At 38.6% G+C, this 19254-nt stretch overlaps 1 protein-coding gene across 2 annotated transcripts; it reads left to right on the top strand.

Annotated features, from left to right (window-relative positions):
• Positions 1 to 1620: 1620 nt before the first annotated feature.
• LOC131878232 (uncharacterized) lies at positions 1621 to 13881 on the top strand. Of its 2 annotated transcripts, none has more exons than XM_059224149.1 (3): positions 1621 to 2129; positions 10682 to 11529; positions 12706 to 13881. In XM_059224149.1, the coding sequence occupies exons 1-3, from the start codon at positions 2102 to 2104 to the stop codon at positions 13609 to 13611; spliced, it is 1782 nt and encodes a 593-aa protein (XP_059080132.1). In that variant the 5' UTR covers positions 1621 to 2101; the 3' UTR covers positions 13612 to 13881. The 2 variants fall into 2 exon arrangements, with proteins under 2 accessions (XP_059080132.1, XP_059080133.1); XM_059224150.1 differs by lacking the exon at positions 1621 to 2129 and adding an exon at positions 10121 to 10620.
• The last annotated feature ends 5373 nt before the right edge of the window (positions 13882 to 19254 follow it).

The raw sequence follows: 19254 nt of genomic DNA, 5'->3' as shown, positions 1-19254 counted from the left end.
TTACATAACACTTGGCTAGCTGTTACTGAATAGTTATACTGCCATTGTCAATGAATGAAACGGGTAAAAAACACCTCACGTAATTTTTGTTGCCTCAAGTTCTTATGGTTTGATCCACAAACGGAGGAAATGTAATGACTTATGATTGATACAGTTTGATCCCCAATAATTTTCACCTGTTCACAAAAATATGTAAAAAATTGAAAAGGGGGAAAATTGAAAAATGAAAAACTGGCACTGGGAGGCAACACAATAAAAGTTGTGTAGTAGGTCACGAACTTCTAGAAATATGAACTGTGAACGCAAGTTGCAAGAAAAAATGAATATGGCAGTAACGTTTGAAAATTGTTTGACCTGCAACTTTAATTTAGCAACACATGTTACTTTTTGTGTCCAAATTAGACCTGTTAATATGACTCTTCATGCTTGCTTACATAGTTCATTCCTTGCCCAGTAGACAACTATTGCAGCAATCAGATAATTTCAAGTAAAAAATATGTTCCATACATATCGATTTGTTTTTTTTATATATTTTTTATAAATTATTTTATAGAAATGACCAATAAATCTTAACAAATATTAATCTGGATATGATAAAAAAACATAAACTTTCAGGCATTTTCCAGAAAATGTCGAAGAAAATCTTGGTGTACTGTTGTATCTAACTTCAACGGCTGCTAATGAAGATGTTGTATCTAACTTCAACGGCTGCTAATGAAGAGGCAATTTTCAAGGTTTTTGAAAACTTGGTTCCTTCGAAATATGAACGTTAAATCGTAAATTGGTACTTAACTACAACAAATTATTCATTAACGAATAATGGATCAGTAAAGGCTAGCTGCGGTAACGTATTGGTAGAGCATCCGCTTTCCAATTTGCGAATACTGGTTCGAACCTAGGCTTCTTTCCAATATTTAAATTGCAGCACAAGTTGCTGTCTCAACAACTTGAATGGGCGAACCTGTGGTCATTCCCAAGGGTGAGGTGATAATCAATGTTGCACGTTTGGTTGTGCCAACGGAGTGGGATTATCCCTTAATTGGGACACCCATCATCAGATGGCAGGCCGAGCGAGAGATCTGTCTTCTGACTCCGAACAAACAAACAGCAAACAAACAATGGATCAGTAAGTGTTATTTTAGGTTATCAAAATAATCACCCTACTAAAAACATTTGTTCCGTTGAAAACATCATCGAGTTTGCAATTGTGTCAATGCAAGTTTCATCATTCATATTCTTTTATATTTTCCATCTAACATTTTTAGGAAGCATCATTAAGCGACAAGACAATCAAAATATGTCTAGTTCCAAGTAATAAAGGCAGTCTAGTGAAACTGTTATTTTTGTATTTGCATATGTTGTCTTTTCTCGACAAGCTTCTTTATTGAAAGTACTCATTGTTTTACTCCTAGTCCCTGTCCGTTCAGTAGCATGTAATCACTTACGTACATTGCAAAACTTTCGATTGAACAGTAAGAAGGCAAACAACTTCCGAATCTACAGGGCTACTCGCAATCTTGCAGACTTACAACGCACGACGACGACGACGGCGACAGCCAGAACCTCGTCCTTCTCGTCCTCAACCCCTACCATGTTTCGGATGCACTCCTCCGAGACTAAGCTGGCACTTGAACACGTGGGTGCCCAATATTTCCCGAAGAGAAAGAGGCGAAGCAGAGAAAGCGCACATAAGTTCGTCAAGACGAAGTGTTCCAAAAGACAACGAAGAACGCCGTGCGGCCTACTCTACACTAAATAGAGCAACATTCAAGACCAAGAAGCTTAAGACTCCTAAAGAAGTCCCTGCTTCCAATAAAAAGGCCTTCGACGACTGGGATGCTGGAAGAGAAGTTGACGGTCGGGAAGTCAAGAAACATTCAGTTTCTTGGTGATATCGAAACGAAGCAGTCTCTGGCACCTAGTACATCCGAGCACGCACAAGAGGCCAAAATATGTCTTCAAAAGCCCTTGGATCCGCCTGAAGAACCCCAGTGAAAGTTTCAATCTTCGCACCTCACGAGGAGTTCTCGCTTGGTTTCAATGACAATGAGAGGAGTTCAGATTAAGTCGAACCTAACTTGAGTGGTGCTCCAGAAAGACGATGGTGACTTGGTGGCGAGAGACTGATGGTAATTATCAGATGATTGAAGTTTAACCGATAACCGATCAATTTTGAGACCAATGGTGGAAGAAAGGGTCGCAAAATATTGATGGCCAATCAGTTTTGTCGCTTAAATACCTTAGAGTGTATTAAAACCTTAGACTGGCCTAGGAACCAGGGTCTCTAAACTGGCCTGCCTTTCCGACTTTGCATGAATTCATCAACACGAGACAATTGTCGGTTGTCTTACTCTTGAAAGACGTTAAAAGATCAGTACTAACAAATCTTACAGTATCTTCTGGCTTTCAAGTTCCTGAGAAGGCAAACAATCAAATCAAATGGTTATTGTGAGTAGAATGCGGATTGTGATCATTTACCATGGCAACTTACGAATCAATTTATTGGAAACTTGATGTGCAACTGAACCCAACATTGTTTGAAAAAGCAATGAACAAGACCATGTCCACGGCGCAATTATCTGTCCGCAATTTTATCTGTTCTTGAAGAGGTATCCTTTTCCTCCTAGTTCAATTGATTAATTGACAAACAAGTGATGTGGAAGTTGAGTCTATCTTATTTCGGACCAAAAGTGAGCATACCCAATCATACGTGGTTCATCATCGAACAAAAAATTACTTTCGTCATTGCAATATCAATCGGAAGCAGCTTTGTCGACAAAGTTATTTAGACATTCCGGTATCAGAGCCATTAGAAGAACACACTCCATCTTCACTAAATACTTTCAGGCTCGCACGTACAACTTCGCACTTTCGACCTTTTCTTTTTTTTATTTTGCCGATAATATCAGCAGGATTTAAGTCAGACTTGGACAAGTTTTTGATTAAAATTCCCAATCAACCATATATTTAAGGGGTAGCCAGATCAGCCAACTCTAATTCGTTGGTTGATCAAATAATATATATAAAAGTGAACTAAAATTAGTAAATTTCTCGCCTTGAACTGCTGAGATTCCATTCCCAGTAGCGGTAAGGAAGTCCGCAAAAAAATATCACTTTTTGGGGAAAGGTAAGAATTAAAAGTGAGATTATTCTTATCGTGGAGGCTAAAGTCTTTAAATTCCTCTTGAACACTACTGTATATGCAGAGTGCCAATATCAGTTATTGTTTGTTTGTTCGGAGTCAGAAGAGAGCTCTCTCGCTCGGCTTGCTTCTGATGATGGGTGTCCCAATCAAGGGATATTCCGGCTCCGTTGTCGCAACCAAACGTGCAACTTTAATTATTACCTCACCCTCGGGAATGATCGCAGGTTCGCCCATTTAAGTTGTTAAGGCAGCCACTTATGCTGTAATTTAAGCACCGCAAAGAAGCTTGGACTCGGCTTCCTTGGGATCGAACCAGGATTCGCAAATTGAAAAGCGGTTGCTCTGCCAATACGGTACCCCAGCAAGCCTTACCAATCATTGTATAAACAACTTAACATGCCTTGCATTGAAACTATGAAACAAAACGGACTAATAGTTTTCTTAAACAGCAAGGGAATATGATAATATTTAAACTAAGGAGGAGAAACTGGAATCTTTTCACCTCAGGCTTGGTATGCTGTACTCAAAAATATTTCTTTGTTAACCGACACAGTCAACTCAATCGATCCCCCAAGCTAGAAATTTGTCTCATCCTGAAAAGTGTGACTACAACTAAAGATGCTTACAACAAAACTTTTTCATTGTTTCGTTGTAACTTTTTAAGAGCGCCCAAGTCATTGACTACTACGTTTGATGCAGTACATAATTAGTAAGGTTATATTGTGGCACAAAAACGAATCCTTGAAAACCAAGGAAATAACTTTTTTAGGCCGAAAATGCAAATTCTCTTCCATTCCCATATCTTCATGTCAAGGAATAAGCACTCCAAAAGCCTGTTTTATTAAGCACTTACCTCAGAGGAAGCGACAACGTTGATCAGCTTTATTGATTCTTGAGGTGCTGGATTCTTGAGGTAATTCATAGGTTAACTTACGGTCAAAGCCCTTTTTATGGAGCTATAAAATTATGGACGAACTTGAAGTACAAGTCTAATGTACGCAAAGCATAATAACATATGAAAAAATAAAGCGCAAGGTCTGTATCCAGTTACAAGCTCCCCTGTCGAAAACTGAAAACTAATAAACCACCCAAAGAGAACTTTATAGACATTTTTTTATATCTAACCATATTTGTATATTGTGTATACAACATATTTTATATCATTTTTACCCATTCATAAAATAATTCCTGACCAAGAGTCGTAATAAAGATTAACAAAATATAAAAAATCAAGCACTCCACGAACCACTTTCAAGTCTTAAACATTTAAACTTTGTTAGGTCGAGATTTCGTTTATTTGACTCATTCAAGGTGACTTTTATACGTAAATTGATGTTTGAAGTCGTAGTTCATTCGCTAAAGAATTATTAAAATCATGTACAATAAGTAATGACTGATGAGTGTTCCATCATTCCCACTTATTGGCTACTCGTGCGCGACAACAATTGTTCAGCGAAGACTACTGTAAGTTAAATATGATGTTGAAGCATATTTGAGCTTAGAGGCTGAAATTGAATCCAACTTTCCACTCAAAAATCCAATGCATTGCTTATTAGTAAATCATGGCCTATCGCTTTGAAAAAAGACTTTCTAGAGATATCATTTAAGAGCAAAGCTGCATTTGGCTTTTTTGCTTTGCCTGTAAAATACCCTGCACATTAAATTGTAGATTGATTAACTGTGAAGGGCTCTTTTTTCGGGCCACGTCCACGACATTTGAAATTGTTGCTTAAATCATGAACCACTTCATAAAGCTACTGTCTTATGCCTCCGAGAAAGCGGTATTCTGCAAGATGATTAACTTGGAACATGAACCACTAGAATATCGACGGATATGCTTGAGTCGAACACTGGCATTTCGGAATCGAGTGAACTTCTTAACAAGAGACTGGCCGCAGGTATTAACAATTACGTATTTCAGATATCAGCCCCATCGATATAATCTATAGGGATTGTTTACCAAAAGAGAGCGAAACCAGTCACTCTGTACCCTTTTAAGCACTGTTGTTTGAAAGGGCATAACTTTTGACCCAGTCATTCGATGGGGCTGAAATCTGAAATACCCTAATTGTTATTACCTGCGGCCTGTCCCATTTGAAGGGAAATGCAAAAACCTTATTCTAAACCCTAGCATCTTCGTCCATATTCCAGTGGTTCATGTTTGGAACTGCGAATGTTCATGAAACTCGATTTTCGTTCGACCGCTGCTATCATGTAGCTTCCAGATACATAGGAAAGGTAGGTATTTCCTGCCACGATAAGTGAAAATGCCCGCTATTTTTTGGTATATTCTCGCATCCCTAGTTACTTACTTCCCCCTGGGAGAATGTTGAGTAAATGAAAAAGGTCTTGGGGGGGTAAGATGGAGGAATTAGGCGACCGCTTGTTCTTTTGCTGGTATCGACAAGCATTCCGGGGGATTTGTGGGAAATGGTTTTTTTTGGGTGGGTATATATTTTAAACATTGATACATATTAAGTTGGAAGAACAGGTAGGTGGTTATTGAAAATGGAGCAGGGGAGAGTAAATGCTGGAGGAAAAGCTGGAAGAGTAAATGGCAAGAGGAACAACAATACATACTCAATGCACAACGAGAGACTGTTCATAGAAAACAAACCGGTTTCCTGCTCTCAACTGCCTCATGCGGGCTTCCTTTTTATCGCGAAAGCGGTGGCGTTCCAACATTGCTCACCGCTTGTCCACTAGTAAGGGGTTAACAATGTGATATTGTTAACCGCTTGGCCAGTAAGCGGAAATAAAGTACTTTATTGCCCCGCTTTCTTGCACGTAGCAAGATGGTGAGACAGTGACAGCTTGGCGTAGCAAATCGATCAGGAAAAGGCTATATTAACCTGGAAATGCGGGAGATAATGTCCAGGGCCCGGTCTTGCTCGTTTCATTTTAGTTGACGCCCCTCGTGCTGACGCACTTGTGGCGCCAATAAAATGAAACTCCCGCTACCGAACCCTGGACATTATCTCCCGCATTTCCAGGTTAACAAATAGCTATTGAAGAGTCGAGGAATTTGAGGTGGAGATTTTTGACCCATTGCTAATTGACGCTAATTGGAAGCAAGCTAGATTGCGTTCAACCCCCGCACATTTCCTCATGAGTAGAGATCGGATTTGAAATTGATGTGTGCGTTGAGCAGAAATCAAAGAAGGTTACGGGGGTGAAGGGTGAGTCATGAACAACTAGAATATGGACGGGGACGCTTGGTTTGGGAATTAGCTTTTCGCGATTGAGTTAACGCATCATGTTCTGCTTTAAATGAGAATGATCCCAGGCTACAACAATTACTCATTTCAATTTTCAGCTTGATCGAGCGACTGGATCAAAAGTTATGCCGTCTCAAAAGGCACTACAAAGCTCTTCAATGAATGAACGAACTAGCCCTCTTGTGGTACTTGATTACCAGAAGAGGGCTAAATCATTCATTCTGTGCTGTGTTATGTACTGCACTTTGAGAGGGCATAACTTTGGACCCAGTCGTTTGATTGAGTTGACATTTGAAATACGCAATCGCATGGATCTGGGGCCAGCCTTATTTGAAGAAGAATTTAATTCATTGACTCGAATTGGAGTTGCTAATTTTCAACCTTACCATCCCCGTCCATATTCCAGTGGTTCATGAATGAGTAATAGGTTTAACTCAGTGTGAATGGTCTCAACTATCCAAAGAAGAAAACCAGTTACGAAAGATCTTTTTAAATCGCTGCTCTACGTGCAAATCAATTTCAAGTCCGATCTCTACTCATGAGCTATGTTTGGCGTTTGGCGTTTGCTCAATCCTACCATAGAATTAGCTATGAAACTGGGACGAAAAATCAATGAACATCTTCAGTTCTTTAGGGGTTTGAATTGATTTACAAGCTATAACAGTTTAAGAAAGTGTATCAATTGTTACAAAGCTCGGTTTTGACGGTTTAGTTTGACACCAGCCTTGTGTTTTGGATACCAAATGTTGTAAAACGTCCTCATCATGTCATAAAATGTTTTTTTTTTGTTTACATTGCAAATTTGATGTTTTCAAGCATATTTCATGCAAATCTGAGGTTTTGAGTTTGGGCTGCCTTTAATCTTATCTTTTTTTAGATTTTAAGATACATATTTTGAATCGTAAACGGAAACGTAAGTGCTTATTTTGGGTTTAAAAGCATATTTTGATCAAATAGCACATTTCAGTACATATTTTGATGAGTTTTTCTGCAAATTAAATGGCATAAAACAGATTTCTAATCCTTATCATGGTTGCCTCAATTATCATAATATAATCTTGACGCAACTTCCCTGGTATTCATTGCCTCTTTCAAATAAAAAGGATTCATGCTAGACAACAATGCTCTATGCTGGTCAAAAATTATCAACGCCTTGCAATGATGTGTAATGTCATGTTGTTATGAGTATTATAATTTAATGAGCTTAATAATTACATATTTTTCCGCTCAAAAAGCATTTGATCACTTTTTTAAAAAGACTGTTCACATTCTTCCACTAGAAATTGACGTTGGGAATAATGAGGATGGGATGGATAAAATTAGAAGATGCTTTTGAAAATATGAAGATATTCCTTATGAAAGCACGTTGGTTGAATTCACGACAAAATCCCTTTGAAAGGTAATATATTTGCAATGGATGTCACGTTACCTTGCCAACTACCCTCTGTCATAAGAGAACACCATAGATGTTTCGAATATCGGTAAAGCATACATTGAGTTTGTAAGTAACAAAATATTCATTTACGATCACAGACACTCTTAAGTGGCGTGGCCGAATTGATTTCATTAACGGCTGTTATCAAGGGTGTGGTTTTGGCCGCGGACGAATGTATTTAGCTCACGTAGTCCGGTGGCTAGGAAAGTTGTTTTGCCGCACTTATGGAGGTCCACAATAATATATACTAGGTACGAAAGCTTTAGTCTCTTCACAAAACAAGGCCAAGAGGACGCACCATTCAACTGAATTCAGATCATTAGTCATGACTCGTGATGTTTCGGAATATTTTTGTTAGGGGTTTCTCTCCGAAAATTTGTATGATATATTCGCCGAACCTCTTAATTTGCTCAGGAAGTGCATTTTTGATCAGATTTCTTACAATGTATCTCAATAATACGGAGCATGGAAGTGTTTCATTTGAGTACTGGGGTTCCTTAAGAACGGCCCAATTCTGTTCAAAGACGCCTTTATCCAAGATAGGGATTGAAGTTTGAATGTGCCAAGTTGACATGCTCTGTAACACGCTTGCTACTTTTAGTTTTGGTTGATGGACTAGATATTGGTTTAATTCAACTACATATTTTGGTTCCCTACGTACAGTATATTCATCCTTTTGATATACTGGTACATAAATAAAACCACGAGAAGGAGTATTTGTACTCAGATTTGTCGTTAAATAATTCAATCTATTATTTTGGTAAATCTTTTGCTTTTATTCAGGAAGTCTATGACGCAACAATAATGCTTTGCATACATAAATGTTCTTCAAATTCAATAGATCTACAAATAAGCAAGTTTTGATCAAAGGATTAAGAACTGTTGCGGCAGGTCTTTCAATTGAAGATATTAACTTTTCATTGAGGTCCAAAACCCTGCTCACTTCAAGAAATAATTGTAAAAACCTGAATGATGTTGAATAAACTAATTCCCCATTGTAACTTTTTAACCTATTTGGGGAGTTTTCGTTAGCATACTTTACTTGACAAAGATATTTCTTTGATGTCTTAAAATGTAGTCAACATGCTTTCTCATACTTTTTTCTCAAAACGCTTTGCCATTTTCAACCAATAGTGATGTGACAAGTTTTTTTTTCTTCTTTTGGGCCAAGAAATACCGGACATTTTCATCTTACATGACGGAAAATTGCGTCTTTCACTCGGGTTGCTACTCCCTGGGTCTGAAACTGTCGAATCGAAGAGCAACGTGGTACCTCCAGCCACCCTGAGATATGCAGTCAACCAGATTCATGGCCTCGTGCGTGCCCCGCGTCGACCTAGGGAGGCAAGAGTAAGTAGAGCCAGTGCCGTCGGAGGAGCCAAGGACGGAAGGAGCGGGTGGCTCCTACTCCTCCACCTCTAGCACTTCTTACTCTTGCCCCCCTAAGTCGACACAATGCACTCGGACATGAAACTGGTCGATTGCATGCATAGAAAACCATAACTAGAATGCTTAAGCTCAACAGGAGCTGTACCGCATGAGCATGTTTTCAGGACAGCTGACGCTGGTGGAAAAGGGACAAAGATATTTCGTGACATCTCGCTTCAGACAAGTTGAATTGGAAGGTTGTTTTTTTATTTCTCTTTAATCTTAATTTCTTTTGAATCTTACAAATATACAGATAGAAAGAGCGGTAAAATAACAAAAACATGCCTTTTGGGACATTAGACATGTCACATGTCAAAAAAGATTCGGACATTAGTATAGCAAATCACGTACTCTATTGATTGCCCTTGTTTAGCAACGCATGTCGAAAGTGTAACAAAATGTATCCGAAATTGCAACGCAATGATGAAGCATTAGGAATTTCGTTTCAATCTCCCAAGAATGTGCTTGAATGTGAGTGACATGATTGCACCTTTAGGCAATCGAGGTAATTCCGACACCTCTGGAGGTCATCCTGAATCGAAGCTTGTTCTTTACGTTTCAGTTAAGTGTTTCCACCACATGGATGAAAACTTTAACTTTAGCCCCAGTTTAACCCCTTCAAAATTTGGTTCTTAAAAATGTGGTCGGACAACTTACTCCAACCCGTTTTATGAAGCGTGCTATACGAGAGTAATTGCTTAACAAAGAGTCGTATTAGGGGTTTCTACTCTGAAGTTGGACGAGCCGTCAACGATTCAAATTTGTACCATAATTGTCCTGAGTAGCTTGACTGCGAATGAAACCTTTTTTCCACCAACGACAACTGAGACGAAAACAAGCAATCACAGCGCCTTTGATCGATCTATATATGAAGTTATCTACGATTGCATGGTTCGTTCAGATTTGCCTTCAATCCACTTACTCTCCTCTTCTCTAGTTTTCCACATCCAGGGAGTATGAAACCCTCGTAAAAGAAATAGCAACACGAACAAGGTTCTTAAATATCTAAAAACAGGCATCTGGTTAGACTATTGAAAGGGAATGTGAGGTGAAGCATGACTTTGGCATGTGCATATTGTGAACATACACAAAAAAATATTTGAGCAAATTAGCAACGATAACCAATGAATACCCTATAACGTTTAACCCTTTTATTCTTCCCGTAAAATTTGCCAGACAACTTGTGCTTTTAATCCACTTGATCACCCCTAATGGTCGCGTCATCTGAAAAAAGCCCTGCCCCTATAGGTTTCCTTACCATGTCAACCCGAGACGTGAAAGCTTCCATGAAAAGCTCTTTGGTCCGGCAATACGTATTACTGTGGTCTTAAACCACGAAAAATGGCATCCTTGAGTGTACATCTTTCTTCTCCTCAGTCACTCTTAATACCGAGGTATAATTAATTTAAGACGAATTGGTCCCTTTGATTGCTTCATTATTTCCTATTCTTGCAGACCAATTGTTAGGCTTCCTTCAAGATCCCTTGGGGCTGAGCTCTCGCAATGACTCGTCCCTTGAGTATATGGATCAAGTTCAGTGGACATCAATGGCCAACTTTTACAATAACTCCGACCTGGATCCAGGCCCGATCGGCCTTCTTCCCATTCATCATCAGAACTTTTCGTCCATAATTCGTTCGGTTGTATCACGAAATTCGAACGTGACGTTTCGATATTACGATTACAACATTACCAATCACACGGATGAGGAAGTCTTGCTTGAAGAGTCGGGGGGGTTCCAACCCGCTCCGCAGCGTTGTCCCGGAACTTTTGGGGCGACAACCGAGGATCTGGAACAAGTGAAAGTGGTCGGATTCTTATTGGATGTCATTTGCCAGAGCCTGATTGGAGTCCTAGGTATGGTGGGAAATCTGCTAGCCATCTACATTCTCGTCAAAGGGAAGAAGTTGCAAAGCAACTTCAACAAGATCTTAACTTGTCTCTTGGCCGTCCACAGCATTTACATTCTGAACTCACTAACCCTTGAGGTATACAAGAAAACAGGCGGAATCACTTTCGACATCATCTTCTCCAATATTCTTTATCCGTGTAAGCCCATGCTTCTGTACACATCCACTCTTCTCACCATGTTCCTTACGCGTGAGAGATACTTGGCCATTCGATACCCGATCGAATACCGAAATGCGGCGATTCTTGGGAACCGATGGAGAAACGCATGTTCACACTTGGGGTTATGTGTGGCATTATCAGCAGCATTTGTGGTTCCTCTCGTCTTCGAATCCGAGGTGAAAATTACCCAAATCAGATCAGTCAAGATCTTCAATGAAACCCACTCGCTGGAGGTTCGTACTTTCATCATTTATTTAGTATTCAGAGGAGCTGTATTTTGTTCCTAAAACGGGTTGCCCAATAATATTGAATGGTCTTTAAAGAACAACCATAGTCGCCCAAAATGGTCTCAAAAACTAATAATCGACCCAGGAGTGTTGGGATTTGGCTGCAGTTAGTCATAATTGAGTATTGGAGTCTAGCTAGCGTAACCAACAGGTAACAGGAAGCACGAAAATATAACGTGGAATGAATATTGGTCTGGAAAATACAGCTCCACCCTCTAAGATGGGCTTCTTCTTTTTCTTTGGAAAATCCTTCACTTGAAGTGAGATCCAATATTTTAGTATGAATGCTGTAAATGTTGCTAGAATTTGAGATTCAGCTTGAAAACTATCGTCCATTGATAAAATGATTTGACACAATTGAAATCAAAAAAATCAAGAAAATCAAACCGAGGAAAAACGTTCAAGAAACAAATAATTTGTGTCTGCTTGAAAATATCGGGAGGGGATGTTTCGTAAAGGTCTTTGTTTCTCAATCTGGATTTTCACCTTGTAAATCAGTCATTCTTATTACGTTCTTGAGATAGAACAACAAAATCAAACGTTGAAAGAGCGAGAGAGGGCAACCAATGGAAAATCCTTGAACAGAATCCCTGCCCGATAAAACAAGATCGCTTGCCCCCAAAGGTACTGAAAAAATATTATCCGCAAAATCTTTTTTCAACATGGATCAAAAATGCATTCACTCTTAAAGGCTTCAAAATTCAAAATCTGGACTATCCTGGACCATTCTTTTAAACACAGAGACACCGAGGCAATGCAGTAGAATACAGATAGCGAGACCATTTCAAAATATGACAGTTTTATTCACTGATGCAGTTGTTTCAAAGACAATGTGGAGAGTCAGGCTTTCATTCTGATGCGATTTTGCAGACACTCGCGAAGGAAAGGTCAAATTTAGAGTTGGAAACTAACAAAATACGCATTGAGGGCTTCAAGTAATGCGTCACGGTATTTGAAAGAACTTGATACCGATTGGGTCAAGTTCCGGTGTGGAGATGAAATAAACATGAAACGAACAGACTGATTCTTGAAGGACCATTCATATTGCAGTATCTGTTTGAAAAGCACTTGACATTCGAAGATGAATCAAATCGCTGAATCCATGATTTGTTCTCTTTCCAGCGCATTACGCATCATCACGAGGTTCGAGTCACGGATCTTCGAGTGGATCGAAATTACGTCTTCTGGTACAAGAATATTGCTACCTTCACCTTCACCGTGGCAATACCTTTGGGATTTCTAATCTTTTGGAACAGCCACACCATCCTTTTTATGAGAAGGCGTCTCATTGAAGGCGCCGGAAATACCATCAACCATACCACCACCACTAATACTGCTACCACCACCAACACCACCAACACCACTACCACGTCCATTCACAATCAGCCTTTCCAGACCTTGAAGACAGAGGAAGCCAACAAGATCAGGATTCTCTTCGTAATCCTGCTTCTGTTCTTCGTTTGTAATACCCTGAGGTTCTTCCTCATTTTTGAGGAATGTGTGGCTAACCGCGACCACAAATTCGCTGAGGAACACCATTGCGTGGCCATTCCGTTCTGGGTGCTCATCATCAATCGAGTGTCGCAACTTTTTCTCACTATCAATGCGAGCCTTGGAGCATTCGTCTACTGTGTTATGTCCATTGAGTTCCGCATAGAAGTCATTCATCAAATCAAATGCATACGAGGGTGGATTAGGACGCCCAGGACAAGTGATGATTCGTTTAATCTATCGTCCACAGAGGGTGCAATGCCTCGAAGCAAGCCATTTGATCCGCCAAACATAGTGACTCCTCAATTAGGGGAATTTCAAAACCCGAAAGGCCGCCTGAGAACCTTCCATCAAGGCAACAACTCTTTATTTTTCGAGAATCGGTGCTCGTCAGTCAAGATCAAAGGAAAGGCCAACGGTGATCCATCAATATCTGAAGAATCAATTCCCTGCGTCTTAGAAATGAATCACTACTGTTCAGAGCCCAAATTTGGAAGAACCTTTCGAAGTGAAGCTCAAGGAGTTGCTCATGTTTAAACATCTACAAAAAAGCATTCCCAAATAAAATTGAATTCTATCACTTTGGAGTTAGATCGAATTAAAAGCATGCCGAAGTGTAGCACAAAACAATGAGGAAACTACGCCCTCATTTAAGTTTGAATTGCACTGACACGTTAAGTGCATGAGTTACAATGATAATATCAACAGCAACTGGCCGTGCCATCAGTAGCTATTCCCCTTTTTCACCTTTTCTTATAGTGTAAAACACATTCGTTCCAAATTATCAGAAACATATGTATCATGTTCGCGGGAAATAATAATCTTTTGATGATGCAATAGCATATCAATAAAACTTCTACTGAAACTCTCGAGCCGTTTGAATGCACAAATCCCGAAAGAAGCACATTCTGACTAGTAAGATCGTGAAATCATGATTAGGGCAACAAATATTCATCGAGATATTTTGTTGAAATATGTTTCAATGAAAAGGAATTTGTTGGATCTGCTACTCAATTTGTAGCTTGCTAGCTACTAGTAATATCAAAAATTAAAATGATATTTGACTCACATAAAAACTTATACCTAATGACATTGCAAAATCCATCAACTAAACGACCAACTTACGGAAGAGGATTCATGCGTTACCTGCGTAACAATTAAGAAATGTAATCAAATACTAAATGCCAATATTAACAGATTTGGTAGCCTGAATATTTTTTTAGATCAATACCAGATTACTCTTCATCATATACGTACATGTACACATACATGTACATTTGGCATACTAAGGCAGGTTGAGAGCAGTGTAGATAGCACAATATCAGGCAAGTAGTAACAAAATTACCAATAACAAAATCACAATCATTCGTTCATATTTTCGAAAATATGAATATATGTTATCTTATTCCATCTCAAAAATCGTGTAATTGTAACGATTCCTAAAATGTTCGTGACTTTTTCCTTTTTTCAACCTCAAAACAGCCTTTGATTTTTCTTTTTCTCGTAGAACTAGGGAGACCTTCAAGCTATTGGACAATTTTGCCAAAATTGCTGAATGCTTAAACATTAGAACGATTGACAATAAGAATGGATGATTTGTTACAATGTATTCTGAATCGAGAAAATCAGGGCCAAAATTTGTGCTTTCTCTTTGTGGTGTGCCTGGCTTTGAATCTTGATGTATTTGTAACACTTCATAGTTTATATTTCCTCCATCGAATACGGTTGAACTAAAAGACCTCATTCACATATCCTCATTCCAGGCTCTGCAAAGAAAGCAAACGAGTTTATCACCAGGATTAACCATCACTCGTTGAACACTTCTTTTATTCGCATTTCTCGTCTTTGTGGCTGTGTGTTCCTGTTGCTCTAGGGGTAATTAAATACTGATTTAGATCCTGGGACTAAATATGAGTATGTGAGTTTCCGCAGCAGAGGTACATGAGCTTTAGCACATCAAATTGTCCTTTGTCATATTGAACAATGGGAGGCAACATGGGACGTTACCTTTGCGACGGGACAAAAACGTTTCACATTTAATATGGGTCCACACATTTTTGGAGTATCGACGCACGTTGATGAATAAAAATAAGATGTTTTTTATTTGTGCCTTCAGTGCTTTAAGGGCAGAAGAAGGAGAGTGAAGCTCATAGAGAGAGAGATAAAAAGTGACGAATAGAGACGGACAAAATATGCATTATCCGTTTTGTTCTAAAATAGGTTTAGTTGCATCTAAAGTACACTTCATATTTTGACTTGGGGCACAGGAAATGTGACTTTCAGATGCTTATCCCACCAACAAACAAAGAATCGATCCGATTAAAAAAAATACCCAATACAATGGCTGACTTCGCTTCCCAGCAAAGGTTACCCTCTCAAACCGACCATACCACCTACCAATTAACAATGTGAAAATGTCAGCAAAAATTAGGGGGTTATCCTGTTGCTTTAATGTTATTTTTTGTAACAATAATACAATAACATTGCTTGTCTTTGTCATATGCTTCAATTGTAGTACCATTGAATATAATTCTATCATCAAAATGGTACAAAAATTGTTCATTAACAGGCTTGATATGCTGAGGTATTCTAATTTCCTTTTTCCTAACATCAACTGCATGGGCCGCAAATACTTTGATCCTTTTCTTATTTTCTGACATTTTGGGTTTCTGTATTTGTGTGGGATTGCCACGCAATTGTGATAACTTTCAAGATAGTAGGTCCATTCCTAGATTTTAACTTTGATGTTCTTTGATTTCTCTCACATTTGGAGAGTTGTGAAAGAAATCTTTCTCAAAACAAATTTACATTCATTTAGTTTTTCTTACAATTTTGGACTTAGATTGGATCCGAATCCAATCCGACTTTTTCCATCCCCAATCCGAATCCGAATGAAATGTTCAATCCGACAGAAACCGAATCCGATATTTTTTCCCAATCCGAATCAGAATCCGAAAATTGTCGATAAATCCGATCCGTATCCGATGTACAGCTCCACTCCCTACCAATATTTGAGGGCAGCAACTGGACCAATGAAGGAGCCAGAGAAAGAAGAGAGTTGGACTTCTTTGTTCTAACTAGTCTGTATTCTCGAAGGCTTGAAGGGGCTCTCAAAACGCACGTTATGCCTCTACGGTCATTAGAAATGACCCTAAATCCTGGGTTGGGACAAAGCTCATGAATGCTTTTGAAAACAGTACAGTATCAGAAACCTTTCATTCCTTCTCTGAATACTGTACAATCCCAACCTTTCTAGTCTCTCCCAATATGAGAGCTCTTTCATATCTTCAATGTTCCAAGTAAAACATCTTTGGACCTGCTCGAGCTTTTGCAAACTTGCTGAACTAATTGGAGCCCAAATGGGAGAGGCATATTCAAGATGTGGCTGAACAATCGACTTGTACAGAGTTAGCATTGTGACACTATCTCTGGACTTAAACGTGCGATATATCCAACCACATTTTTGATAAGCTTTACCAACTTTCAACTGGATATGCTCATCGAACTTTCCATTATTTTGGAGGACTACACCAAAATCCTTCATGGACAAAACCTGCTCGATATTTTCCCTCCATTTTCTACAAGCGGAGAATTTAATGGCATTGACCAAAATATCATTGAACGGAATTTCATTCTATTCAAGGCCATATTATTCTCAGCAACTCAGGAGTAGATTTCACCTAGGACCTCTACCAAACTACCAGAGTTCTGATCATTCCTGCCACAAACTTGCCATCAACGCAAGAAGAGATACTGATGTTACTATGTACTACTAAGCTTCTGAAGTGGAGCAATGAAGATGATGAATAGGAGAGGACCCAAAATGGAACCCTGAGGGACACCCTACTTGACATCATGCATGCCACTAAGGGATCCCTCGACCTTAACTAATTACTTCCTACCAATTATGGAACTTTTTAACCAATTGAGAACTCTAGTAAGGGGTAGGTAGTAGAGCTGTACATCGGATCCGATAGGGTCTCCGAATCCTATACAAAGTTATTTTTTGTAATCCGAGAATTTGTTCCCCATTCGACCGAATCAAAGTCCGTCATTTTCTTTTTCTGCTTAATCCGAATCCAAATTTTTTTCTCGGATCCAAATCTGAATCCGAATTCGAGATTTATTTGCTAAAGCCGACTATTATCCGAAATATTTTGCAAAATCTGATCAAAATCTGATTTTTTCCAACCCAATAGACTGCAAAAGAACTCATTCAACTTAAAATGAGTTGGCTAAATGTGCCATTTTGCAACTTAAACGTTATAAAATGATGAGATTGAGTCGAGTCAAAATATAATCTTCTTCTTGCAGTACTGTCATTTTTTGTAACATTTCGAAAAAAGGAACAAATTGCTGCAATTTTCTTGCTTGTAATTTCGTTGCTTGTAATTTTGTTGCCTGTAATTTCGTTGCTTGTAATTTCGTTGCTTGTAATTTCGTTGCCTGTAATTTCGTTGCTTGTAATTTCGTTGCCTGTAATTTCGCTGTTTGTAATTTCCTTGCCTGTAATTTCATTGCTTGGAATTTCGTTGCCTGTAATTTCGTTGCTTGTAATTTCATTACTACTACCCTGTAATCAGACCAAGCGGCAAAAACATACATATTTCTTCGATTTATTGTAAAATCACATGCTTGGAGGATAAATATTATTCATAGCATTCATTAGAGTCATCAGTCGGTGCCTTCGCATCATAAGCCACCAGGAAAAGCAGAGTTTGGTTGTAAGAACAATTCAGATATAAGAACAATTTTTGTGACATTTTGGAGGTGTCTATGTATGCATTTTATTGTACCTCAGTATGGAGTCCTTCACAGGCAATCTGAAAAAGTGAAATCTGCAGGGCTTTGGCCGTTCCTCAACAAAAGGAAAGAATTACAGTTACAATTACATTACTTTGATCAAAAATAGTAATTCGTTACACAACCGTCACTCAAAAAAAAAAGTAATGGCGTTATTCACTACGTTTCCTAAAATTTAGATGACCAACATTTTATGGGTTTTGCCCCATCAAGACCAGAGTTCATTAAAGAAATTGTGTTTTTTTTTCTTCAAACAGTCCTTACCTATAACATTTGAAGACTTCATATCAACATTTTTTAATAATAATTGTTCAAAATGAATTGCATCATAATGATTGAGGAGTAAAGATTAGGATCTTGGATGGGGTAATGATTGTTGAAGGTTTGCAACATTGTTGCAAAAGTCATGGTGGAAAAAGAGCATTCGACTTTGTCAAGCCGGTAAATATTCCTTGCTAGAGGTCCTTGCCTTAAGTGGAAATGTGGAGACTTAGGAAATTTGATGCATCATACTCAAGTCAAAGAAAGATTTACCTTGCTTGACATTTGCACTGAATCAGGTCTTTAGTCCAACAAAATTTGATTGAGAAGTAAAGTAGCAAATGCAAGAAGATTTAAAACCAAGATCACTCTGAGAGTAGTTTTGAGCAAGCTCAATTGTCAACCCTGACTTTCATTGTTCATAATATGCTAGACAGAAATAGCACAAAATGGCATTTTTTGCTGAGCCAAGGGGCTTAGCCTTAATTTTCCTCAGCTGTCACGATATGAACAAAAAATTCTGGAAGCTGAAAAGGGAAAGTGTAATGGGTAATTCTTTTAGTTTTGGGTCGTTACAATTACACAATTTTAAAATGCAATGGGATAACAGTTCCGTTTTCGAAAAAAAGGGTTGAATGACTGTACTTTGTTGGTTACTTGAAATTTCGTTACAAGTGCCCTGGAAATCTGGTAGTCCAAAAGTAATGTAGGTGGCATTTATTCTCCACCGAACCTCTCTAGATATGCTTTTTTCAACGGTCAGTTTATTTCAACGTATATTGTTATCAACTTATCATCAACCAGGTGGTTTAATTTGAAAAGTCTATCTATTCTTCATTTTGTTATAAGCACTAGATCTAGTCACCCTTTAGGACATTGCGAAAACAGGTTCGTTGACACATTTTTTCCTCACCAAAAGAGTGTTGCCATTTTAAACGTTACTAGTCCATTATATTTATTTTGAAGAAACCTTTCGGTTGAAATCCACGTGTATCTTGCTTTTTCTTTTCTTTAAAACATCTTTATTGCGAGAAGTTTCTCATTGGATATATGGCGTACAGTACAAATATGCTCACACGTAGTGATTAGGTCCCATTATGAGTTCCAGAGTCGCCA

The sequence above is a fragment of the Tigriopus californicus genome, chromosome 3 (assembly GCF_007210705.1).
Source record: "Tigriopus californicus strain San Diego chromosome 3, Tcal_SD_v2.1, whole genome shotgun sequence".
Taxonomy (NCBI): Eukaryota; Metazoa; Arthropoda; class Copepoda; order Harpacticoida; family Harpacticidae; genus Tigriopus; species Tigriopus californicus.
The sequence above is the reverse complement of the archived record's forward strand: the minus strand, read 5'-3'. Positions and strand labels throughout refer to the sequence as shown.

What these genes read in the sequence shown, in the direction of transcription:
- LOC131878232 (XM_059224149.1), top strand. Translation starts at nt 2,102, where the DNA reads ATGGTGACTTGGTGGCGAGAGACTGATG. An exon ending in TTGGTGGCGAGAGACTGATG is followed by an intron (nt 2,130 to 10,681) that starts GTAATTATCAGA and finishes CTATTCTTGCAG; the next exon opens with ACCAATTGTTAGGCTTCCTT. An exon ending in ATGAAACCCACTCGCTGGAG is followed by an intron (nt 11,530 to 12,705) that starts GTTCGTACTTTC and finishes TTCTCTTTCCAG; the next exon opens with CGCATTACGCATCATCACGA.